Source organism: Malania oleifera, chromosome 9, assembly GCF_029873635.1.
Source record: "Malania oleifera isolate guangnan ecotype guangnan chromosome 9, ASM2987363v1, whole genome shotgun sequence".
In the NCBI taxonomy this organism is placed as follows: domain Eukaryota; kingdom Viridiplantae; phylum Streptophyta; class Magnoliopsida; order Santalales; family Ximeniaceae; genus Malania; species Malania oleifera.
Window position 1 is genome coordinate 78,160,534 of NC_080425.1, and position 11,819 is coordinate 78,172,352.

General features: G+C 37.8%; 1 protein-coding gene across 1 annotated transcript; it reads right to left on the reverse strand.

Moving 5' to 3' along the window:
- Positions 1–2,091, reverse strand: LOC131164770 (cytochrome P450 CYP736A12-like). Its single transcript, XM_058122208.1, has 2 exons — positions 1,097–2,091; positions 1–1,013 (listed from the first exon to the last, which is right to left on the reverse strand). The coding sequence occupies exons 1-2, from the start codon at positions 1,769–1,771 to the stop codon at positions 177–179; spliced, it is 1,512 nt and encodes a 503-aa protein (XP_057978191.1). The 5' UTR covers positions 1,772–2,091; the 3' UTR covers positions 1–176.
- Positions 2,092–11,819: the final 9,728 nt, after the last annotated feature.

The window sequence follows — 11,819 nt, forward strand, 5'->3', positions numbered from 1 at the left end:
TTTTTATGTGCATGGAAACCAAACATCACTAATTAATATTTACTACAAAAGTCTTCCACTATGAGATATGACCAGGCATTTATTGTAAAATAAAAATTGTTAAGAGCAAGAGAACAAAAAAACATTAATTTTCATTAGAACAGATGCGCGCGCTGTCTTTCTCTGCGTATTGGCACTTAGCTTTGGAAGCGATAAACAGGAACGGCAAGCAATGGATGAGCCCTGGGCGACACCAAGCCCGCAAATTTTTGACTCATGTCGAGCTTCGAGGGCGACACTCCGCCAGGGAGCTCCCAATCAAAGCAGTGCACCAAGTGAGCCAGCACCAGTCGAACTGTGGTGAGGCCCAGGCGCATTCCGGGGCACGCCCGCCGCCCCGACCCGAATGGGATCAGCTGGAAGTCCCGTCCCTGCAGGTCCACCTCGCTCCCCACAAACCTTTCCGGGTTGAATTCCTCCGGGCTGTTGGGCCACGCACTCGGGTCTCGCCCGATCGCCCAGGCATTCACCAAAATCCGCGACTTCTTCGGTATGAAGTACCCGTTGATGGTGATGTCCTCCGTGGACTCGTGCGGCGCCAGCAGCGGCGACACAGGGTGGAGTCTCAGAGTTTCTTTCACCACGTTGTCCAGGTAGGCCATGCGCGGCAAGTCTGCCTCATCCACAAACTCTTTCTTTCCGACAATGCTCTTGATCTCGTCTTGGAGCTTTCGCATCAGCTTCGGCTGGCGGATGAGCTCCGAGATCGCCCACTCGACGGTGGAGGACGAGCTGTCGGTCCCGCCCACCAGCAAGTCTATGAGGACCGCTTTGATATTGGTTCGGTCGATGATGCGCAGAGACTCGTCCTGGGAGTACTGGGATTCGTTCATCAGCGACAGCATCATGTCCATGAAGTCTCCGTGGGAGCCGGTGCTGCTACGCCCACTGCCGTCTAGTATGTGCTCATCGATCATGATTTCCAAGATACTGTCGAAGGCCTTGCCTGTCGCCTTCATCCGTCGTTTTAATCCCTAGTTAATGAATCCCAATTAGTTAGCACACAAGCTGTTTGACTTTTGAACTTGGTGAGTACTGCAATGAAAAATTAAATTACCTGAAGGTCAAGCGGCTTGAGCCACGGAATGAAGTCTCCAATATTGGAAGAACCCGTCAAGAAAAGGAATTCCCGGACAACCTTCTTCAGCTCAAACCTCTCGTCCCTGCTCCTCCCAAACAACATTCGGCAAGTGATGTCCTCCATGAGCACCGACAGCTTCACCGTCACGTTCGCCACCTCACGCTCCGCTGCCGCTTCTTTCAGCCACCGCACCAGCGACCCCACCTCCTCCTTCCGCAACCCCCCATACGACTCGATCTTCCCCGGGCTGAGAAGGTTGACGGTGCAGATTCTCCGGACGTCACGCCAGTATGGACCGTACTGCGAAAACCCCACGCCCTTATTCCCGTAAGAAAGGTACTCTGGGGCTTGCAGTCTGGGCCGGCTTGCGAAGACGAGGTCGTGGGTCTTGAGGAAAAGCTCCGCCGCTGCTGGCGTCGACACCACCACCGTGGGCACCTGCCCCAGCCTCATCGACATTATGGGGCCGTACTTCTGAGCCAACCGGCGCAGGTTGCTGTGGGGGAGGTCGCCGAGCAAGTGGAGGTTGCCGATGATGGGGAACGCTGGCGGTCCCGGAGGTGGTTTCGGCCCGTTTCGCCGCCGGAGATGATCGAATAACCAGAGTGCTCCGAGGACGACGGCGAAGACAACAACAATTGCTGGCGACATAATTGGAACAAGTGTTTGATTAACTGATCAGGAGAATTAAAGTGTGGTGGTGGGAAGTGGAGGATGAGGGCATGCAAGCATGGGCTGATGATAACTTCTGAACTGATGCATCAATTTATAGTTCGCGAAGGCGGCCATCGAAGAAAAGAGTCGAGAGTGATTACCTCAGCAGTCTTGCGAGCTTGTTTTGAAGTGTGGATGGCATGTTTGAATGGTGAACTGGAAATTATTATTTAACATCCTTTCTTTGTTGAACGGTGAAAAAACTAAATGGCGCCCATTGCTGAGCTCTTTGAATTCACCCGTCTAAGCTGACTGCACCTCATGCTGTTCGTCAATGCCATCTCTGTTTTTAATATTAAAAAAAAAAAAATCCAGTATTTCAGTTAAACTTGGTTAAATCAATTTGTGTGTATTTTAATTTTTTGAAGTATATGGTTAAATAAACAAAAAAACGACACGTACTAATCTGTGAGGCCAGTCATTAGTTCGATAAGGTACATCCCCTTGTTGTATGGTTTAGGTGAAGGAGGAGAGACGTAGTACTCCCTAAATAGGTTGGGACGTTACAGTTACTGTACAATAAACATGTGGGAATATTTTATAATGAAATGTGATTTATACTATTTATGGGAAATATTGAAAATACGGCAGATATTGTGAAATGATGAAATATGATTTTATATTAGAATATGTGATGATGATTTTATACCGAAATACAGACATGATATTTTTTATATTGAAATATTTGATGACGGTATTATATCGATACATGAAATGATAGAAATGATACTTTTTATACTGAGATGTAGAAATGAGAATCCTAATGGACCATTGATGTACATGAGAGCACAGTACCATTACTAGTGAATGAGTTAGTGTAATCACATTACTCGGGGAGAGTGTTGGTATTGGAAGCCGATTGAGCTTGCGGAGAGAAGTTTACCGTCCCTGGATACGGACGAGGTTGCGGTAGGCCAATCATACTACATACGCGTACAGTTTAACTTAACTTGGTAGGCCAGTCATGGTTAAGTCCTGCCTTCTAGCTGGACAACCCAGTCATGTGAGGTTATTACATGACGATGATATAAAAATGTCCACTCATGTTGGTTTCTTATTACAGACATGATGATTCTACATTAACAGACATGTTATGTTTCGTACATATAGAAACTTATTGTGCACGAGCATTTTTTTTTTTTTTTGAGAAAAATATATGATTGCAAATGTGTGTGTGTGTGTGTGTGTGTGTGTGTGTGTTTGTGTGACACCCCAAACCCGCCAAGTGAGGTCGGGTGTCACGTGTTCCAATCACCTATATCTGATACCATAATTAACATGCACGTAGCAGAACATAAAAAAATAACCTCAAATAAATACTAGAGTTCTATATAATAACCAAAAAACGAACATTACAACAACCAGATATCCATAGTCTAGTACAAGTATATCTGCATCTCACAATACCCTAACAAGAAACCACTAAAAACAATCTCAGCCTAGGCCTTCAAACTCGATTTCCAAAAGAACCTGAAAAGTTATTGATCCACTAGGGTGAGACATTTCTCAGTAAGGGTGGAATAAATTATAACAGTGTGTGATAAATGAGTTTTAATATTTATATATCAAAATAAATTGTTTCTCACATAATATTAATAACAACTGAGAAAACGTATCATTAATAACATCACTCACATCTTATATCCTACACACATCTATGCACAAGTACATAATTTTTAAGCAGGCGAAAGTCCTCGAGGATAGGGAAGATTACCCGCCCATACAAGTAGCTTCCCTCTACTCTGGTAACTAAAAGATATCTACCAGAGCACTCACGTTACTTAATAAGCCCTCGGGTGGAGAATTACCTCGCCGTCAGTATACACATCTTTATTATTTTAAAGGCGAAGGTTTCCGAGGATCGGGATGTCTACCTGCCCATACAAGTAGCGTCCATTTGCACTGATACAAGAAACTACCCAGCAGAGCACTCGTCTTTCTTAGTAAGCCCCCGGTGGTATGTTTACCTTACCGCATGTACACACATGCATTCACAATATGTTATATCATTATTATTATGCTTTAATTAAATTCATATTGGCACAACACATCCACACTGGAATCATGCATCTCACACTTCGTCTTCTAATGTCTTCAGTACGTGGCCCACACAGAGCAACTGCGTACATGTCAATACGTGGCCCACACATACACCTACGCACTTCTTATCTACACGTGGCCCACACAGGCACCACTACCCACACTGGATACATAAAATGGCCCACACAGGCGCCACCATCCACACAGGATACATAACATGACCCACACAGGAGTCATTATCCACACAGGATATAACGTGGCCCACACAGGCACCACTTCAACTTCCGCGACACGTGACCCACACAGGCACCACTATTCACCAGTGTCTAATCCCCATGACCTACCCATCGTACATTAGTAGAACAAACTCCTCAATTTGCCAATGTCCTACCTCATATAAATGACAATATGACGAGCTCCTCAACTTGCCAACGTCATATCATGATTTATATCTATGCAATATAACAACCTCCTGACACCAACGTTATATTAAAATGCATACGAATAACCACACCAATTAGTTCACACAAGTGCATCGATACATTTCTACACAGGAATCTAACATATCAATACATTTCTCACACAGTATCCTAACAGATCAATACATTTCCATATGGGAGTTAAACATAACAATTCATTTATCATGTCATAATCATTCCAAACATCCCAACATGTAAACCCAAATACCACAGTAATCCATATTCAATTTATTAGGAAAAATTGTTCCCTTGTCATACGAATTTAATATCACATGCAATTATCCCAAATATAAACCTTAAACAAAATCATCATTTTCCAGTACTCAAACTGTTCTAAAAAAATCATATAGATAAATAATAAATTTCATATGCTCGTAAATAATTAGTTGACTTTAATAAAATACTGAAATAAATTTATTCCCCCTTATCTAATTTCCTGAATCACATCTGTTGGGTTCCCAAAATTACACCCTCGGCGCTCACCCGAACCCTGATTCAATCATACCAACCCCAATAAAATATTATTTTAACATTTCCTAATTTATAATAATTAAATAATAATTAATTTTTAAATAACCAATTTATCTTAGTTTTGGAGCTATGCCAACAACGACCCCACGAGAAATTTGCTCCGCTAAACATGTAGAGAATCATCTCTACATTCTCGTGGTGGTATCCGATCGTCAATTTGACCTAAAATTTAAGAAAAATTGAGTCAAAAATGAGAATTTGTCTTACCCCAGGAGATATGCCTACGTTGTTCCTACGACAAATTCACTTTGGTAGAAATGTCAGTGGCGGAGAATGGAATCTAATGGTATTTTCGAATTTTCAATTGGACGAGAATCCGCTGCGAAATCATAAAGAGAGAAGGAGTGAAGAGTAAGAGAGTTTTTTTTTTTTTTTTCCTTTCCTTCCTTTTTGTGCTGGATAAGCTTTTTTTTTCTTTTCCACTTCCTGTTTGCTCCAGGAAGCTTAAGAACTAAGTTTTCTTCTTCTTCTTTTTTCCTTTCCTTTATCCCTTTATACTTTTTTATACATACTATATATATATATATATATACCCACAATTCTCAAATTTCTCAATTTAATTAATTTTCTTAATAATAATTAATTAATGAATAATAATAATTTTTTTAATTAATTTTTTTGGGTCATTACAGTGTGCGTGTCTGTGTGTATAAGTACAATTTTTATGATTTCTCAGTTAAATTAATTATTAAATGAATGTATTATGATACATTAAAACTGATGTTGTCACACACTGATAATAATTTATTCTTTCTTATTGAGAGGTATCTCACCCTATGAGTATATAACATTTTTCAGATGTCATGAGAAGATTAGTTGAAGTCAAAGTAGCGTGGCGGAAGCGTGAGTAAGATAGAATGTTCTATTTAGAATAAATATTTAATTAAATTATGTTTTTATATATTTAGACTATTCTTTTAGGGATATATAAATTATAATATTGGAAATGATATTGTTATTATATTGAGATAATTTAGTACTCTGGTAATTATTATGAAAGTCTTCCGCTATATGAAATATTCACGTTATTACAAGTGATATCAGAGATATTTTAGAGTAAAATTTTTCGGATCGTCACACATGTTGTACATGTACATAGCGTACGAGATTATGTCACATGTTCCTAAAATCTACTTAATTTGCATGAAAAAAGGTAAGCAAATAAATTAAAATAGAAATATTTGTGTATATACATTAACATCTTTTCAAACACAAAATGAATTTCAAAAGGTAAACAATTTGTACTATTTATCAATTGAGCTAATTATAAGAGTGAGAATTGAGGTGTTGTGATCATCAAGGACCCTTCAAAATATAATATAATTAATTTATTAAAGTATTCCCAAATTTAATTTTCAAAAGAGACGCCTATTTTATATGATATTTTAAATGGTCAAACAATTCAGATGGGACACCACAGTTTGAATGCATATAAATAATTAATTAATAGTCAATATTGATCATTTGAATATTTATGTAACATTTATTTTAATTATATTTTTATCTCATGTATATACTATCATACAAGTTACGCAAATGTAAATTTTATTATAATTGCACATAGTTGTCTTGCGAATTTATAACTGAATTTTATTTTTGATATAAAATATATATCACTATTTGATTGGTGAACTGGAAATTATTATTTAACCTCCATTCTGTGTTGAACGGTGTAAAAAACTGATTGGCGGTGATGGCTGGGCTCTTTGAATCCACCCGTCAAAGCTGACTGCACCTCATCCTGTTCGTCAATGCCATCTCTGTTTTTAATAAAAAATAATCCAGTACTTCAGTTAAAATCTAGCTTTTTAATTTTTTGATAATCCATGTGGCTTAAGCAGATTATTAGATGAGGATATTACACTTCATATTTGATTTATTTAAGTTATGTATTTATGACAGTTTAGATTAGATATTACCATCTAATGAATAATTTATTTCGTAACATAATTGTCGCAATGTTTCGAAGAAGGATCTTGAATGACGAGTAATAATAATATTAAAGGTTTAGTGGAATCGCTATTATCCTATTATTTTCCCAAGTGCGGTTAGCTTACATAATTACTGCTTGTTAGTTGGTTTCTAGATTAATCCTAAGGTCAATGAACCGATAGTCTCGGTCTGCATTTATCAAATTTGGGATAAAAAATTTAGTTATGTGAGGGGAAGATACTAGCACCCGCTACACACTCTTTTTACGAATAGTATCTAATTAATAATGAATTATCCCTAAATTGAATCTAATGGTCTTTAATTAACTCTTTAAAAAATTAAAATTTTAAAAGAAAATATAAAATAAGGTTCAATTTAGGAATGTCTAATAAGACCTCCAAATAAGGATCTTATTAGAAAAACCGTCCCAGGACTAATATAAATGACATATGAAATACCTATTTACCCTTTATTTAATCATTGTGAAGTACAAAAAAAAAAAAAAAGAAGAATATATAGAGATAATAATATAAAAAAATTCATCAAATTTGATAAAAAAAAAAATCTTTAAAGCATTCCTAGATTTTCCAAATTTTTTTAAAGAAAGTTCTAAAAACTTTTCAACATTTTTCTACAATTCTCTAGGATTCTAATAATTTTTTTTTATAATTTTTTTTCTGATCTTTTTACTATTTTTCCCAATTTTTAAATTTTTTTAAAAAATAAAAATTTAAATTTAAATTAAAAAGAAAATGAACCATTGCCAATCAATACTCTTGCCACCATGTGATATTTGCATCGAGTGGAGACATGGAGTGCTTTAATATGCACTCGTCCCTCACATGGAATCTTGTCATCAGTAAATAGTCGCCGTGAGACTTCCAATTATATGATCGAAATTTTCCACGCTGATGTTTTGTGTGATGTAGGACTGGCCTGACTGAGGACCTTCATGAGGGTTTCCTTATGTGCACACTTGAATGATATATAACATAAGTTCACATGACATCATTTTGTGCTCTGGTTAAAAATATCCCAAGCATTCAATTCTTGCCTAGAAATTTTGGAGTACTCAATTACAAATAAAAAATTATTTTTAAAAATATTTTTTGGTTGTGTTTGATATTTTATATATGTTGAAATTTTGATTTAAATTTGCATAACTTTAAATAAAATAAAATATAAAATTATATTAATTTTTTTAATTAAAATATATTATTCAAATACTACTTAAAGAAAAAGGGTGGAGTGGAGTATGAACATAGAATAGACCATGAGTCATAAAGAGATTTAAAAAAAAATAAATAAATAAATAGGACCAAAAAAAATCTAAATCATTATTTAAGACATGATGATTATTTTTTATTTTTTTTCAGATGGACCTAAAAAATGGCTCCTAGTGGCCTTTGAATCCAATTAATGCGTCATACTCTTTTTTTTTAAGAAAAAAAAAATAGATTAAAGTGACTACTTATAACTATGCCAAGTAGTTGTAATTAATACTTGTTTTTTAATTATTTTAACAAACACTATACTCAAAAAAATATATTTTATTGCTTATTTAATAGTTGGTATTGCTCATTTCAATATTTATGTAACATTTACTTTAATTATATTTTGGTCTCATGTATATACGATCATACAAATGACATGAATGTGAACTTTATTATAACTGCACATAGTTGTCTTGCCAATTTATAGCTGAATTTTGTTTTTGATATCAAATATATATCACTAAAATAAACTCAGTAAGTACAATTTTGATTTGGACATTGTTCACGACAAATAATAGTTTGTTGCTTTAAAGGTTGATGAGATGAGTGATCTAGGTAGTAATTGAAGATTTGTGGTTATGTCTAGGATCTCTAAGATGAAAATGGGCACACTTGGGAGGTCCTAGTGACTTCTGGAAGATCTCTCTGATGCCTAAACTAGTGTATAAGTCTGAAAAATTATGTGTGTATGAGAGAGAGAGAGAGAGAGAGAGAGAGAGAGAGAGAGAGAGAGAGAGAGATTCAAAGTTTGATTGCGTGAATAATTACCTCGAGGGGAAGAGTTATTCCCATTCTTACAAATTGGTCTTTTTTCACTGGAAGTTCTCCCCGACGCTCGCTCCAATGGAAGGATGGAGTTGTATGAGGTACTAAATACTTTGGTCATGACTATTGGTTGGTTCCTTTACATTTTGTAGAGTTGATTTATTATTCATATGACCAGCATAAGGGCAAGACATACAAAGCGAATATGTTTTATCAAATGTCCTACACATGGATGATTTGCGTGGAGCAGTGCAGCATAAAGGGGCATTGAGCTGCTAAGCTGCACAAAGTAGTACATAGCTGTAGAGCTATAATGTAACGACCTGCTAAATAAACTGATTATTTATATATATATACTTTGATAATCTGCATACTCTGATACCATACTGGGATAAACCCAACCATGAACCTAAGCAGCAAGAAGTAAAAACTAAATAAGCATATCCATATGCTATATACAATACCATATAATACCAGAGTGCTACATGTTTCACAAAAATATATACACATATCTCTGTTCCCAAAACACCCTCAACTAGCTAGGGTATACAAAATCATTCCCAAAAATGTACTCACTCTCTAACAGGGCACTCCATATTCGTGGATCACGGTCTGAGACTATGGATACCAGCACTCCATGGGATCGAACAATCTCCTGTATGTAAATATCTGCTAACCTGTTCATAGGGTAGCTAACCTTAATAGGCAGAAAATGTACTGTCTTCATTAATCTATCAACTATCACTCATATAGCATTCTGACCATGCGCCGCTGGCGGTAGCCCAGTAACAAAATCTATGGATACGTGGTTCCACTTCCACTTGGGAATGAAAAATGACTGCAACTGACCAGCCGGCCTTTGGTGCTCAGCTTTAACTTGCTGGCATGTCAAACACTACCGCACAAACTCTGCTATCTCCCTTTTCATGCCACTCCACTAGAAAGAATCTCGCAAATCCCTATATATTTTCGTACTACCGGGATGAACAGTATATAGGGACTTATGTTCCTCCTCTAGAATCGTCCTCCTGATGCTATCATCTGCAGGCACACACAATCTGGTGCGAAATCTCAGAGTACTATCATCAGAAATACTGAACTCCTCCCCCTGACCATCCTGAACTCTGGCTATCACCTCCACTAACTCTGGATCATCTCTCTAAGCAACTTTAATCTTCTCATACAATATGGGTTGTACAACTAAATTGGCAATAAACACCTGAGAATCATCCTCCACTAACTCCACACCAAGTCTTTCTAAGTCCATTTAAATTGGATGCTGAACTACCACTGCTAGCTGCGCTGTGTCTCCTGAATTACGGCTCAGCGCATTAGCTACCACATTTGCTTTACTTGGGTGGTAACAAATGGTGCAGTCATAATCTTTAATGAGTTCCAACCACCTCCTCTGCCGCATATTCAATTCTTTCTGTGTAAAGATGTATTTTAGGCTTTTATGATTTGAAAATATCTCACACCTCTCATCATATAAATAATATCTCACACCTCTCACACCGCATCCAATTCTAAATCATGAGTAGGGCAGTTTTTTTCATATTCTTTCAGCTGTCTAGACGCATATGCCACCGCCCTACCCTGCTGCATCAGCACAGAACCGAGCCCTTTCAAGGACGTGTCACTGTAGATAATATAACCATTACCTCCCGATGGAATTGTCAGAACTGGTGCAGTGATGAGCCGCTGCTTTAATTCCTGGAAGCTCTGCTCGCACTCTTCATCCCATACAAATCCGGTATTTTTCCTAGTCAACCGAGTGAGAGGACCTGACAAAGCTGAGAACCCCTCAACAAAACGACGGTAATAACCTACTAGTCCTAAGAAGCTCCTGACTTCCTGCATATTTCTCGGCCTAGCCCAATTTACCACTGCATCAATCTTGCTGGGATCCACTAAAATACCATCCCCTGATATCACATGGCCTAAAAATGCTACCTTCTCAAGCTAGAACTCACACTTACTAAACTTAGTATAAAATTTCTCCTTCCTAAGAGTTTGCAATACATGTCTCAAATGCACCTCATGCTCCTCAAAACTCCTCGAGTACACCAGTATATCATCAATGAAAACTACTACAAACTGATCTAAATACTGGTGAAAAACTCTGTTCATCAAGTCCATGAACACAGCCGGGGCATTCGTCAAACCAAAAGGCATAACGAGAAATTCATAGTGCCCATACCTGGTCTTGAAGGCTTTCTTTGCGACGTCCTCCGCTTTTACTCTCACTTGATGATACCCGAATCTGAGGTTAATCTTGGAATATACCCGTGCACCCTAGAGCTGATCAAACAAATCGTCTATATGGGGTAGAGGATATTTATTCTTGATAGTAACTTTTTTATTTCCTTGTAATCAATACAAATCCTCATGGACCCATCTTTCTTCTTTATAAACAACACTGGAGCTCCCCATGGCGATAAACTGGGTCGTATAAACCCCTTGTTCAACAAATCCTGCAACTGCTCCTTTAATTCACCCAATTCAGCTGGAGCCATACGATACGGGACCCTAGAGATCGGTGCAGTCCCTAGAGATAAATCTATAGGAAAATCTACCTCACGCACAGGAGGCAACCCTGGTAGCTCCTCTGGAAAAACATCTAGGAATTCTCGTACCACTAGGGTGCTGTCAATCTTTGATTCATATTCAAATGCTTCTTTCACAAATGCTATAAACCCCTGACCTCCATTCAGGAGTAATCTGCCTGCCTGCATAGCGGATACTAGCTGTGTTGGAGCACGTACCCGTGAACCAACGAACCTGAATTCCTGTTCTCCAGGGGGTCTGAAAATAACTTCTTTCTGGAAACAATCTATGCTAGCATGATTGGCAGCCAACCAATCCATACTCAATATTAGATTGAACCCACACATATCAAACACAATAAGATCTGCTAGTAATAATTTTCCCTGAATTTCTATCGGATAGCCTCTAAATACCTTC

Excerpts from the sequence above, each read along its gene's own strand:
- LOC131164770 (XM_058122208.1), bottom strand. The coding sequence starts at position 1,771 with ATGTCGCCAGCAATTGTTGTTGTCTTCGCCGTCGTCCTCGGAGCACTC. Across the intron at positions 1,014-1,096 it reads TCAAGCCGCTTGACCTTCAG|GGATTAAAACGACGGATGAA; the intron begins GTAATTTAATTT and ends TTCATTAACTAG.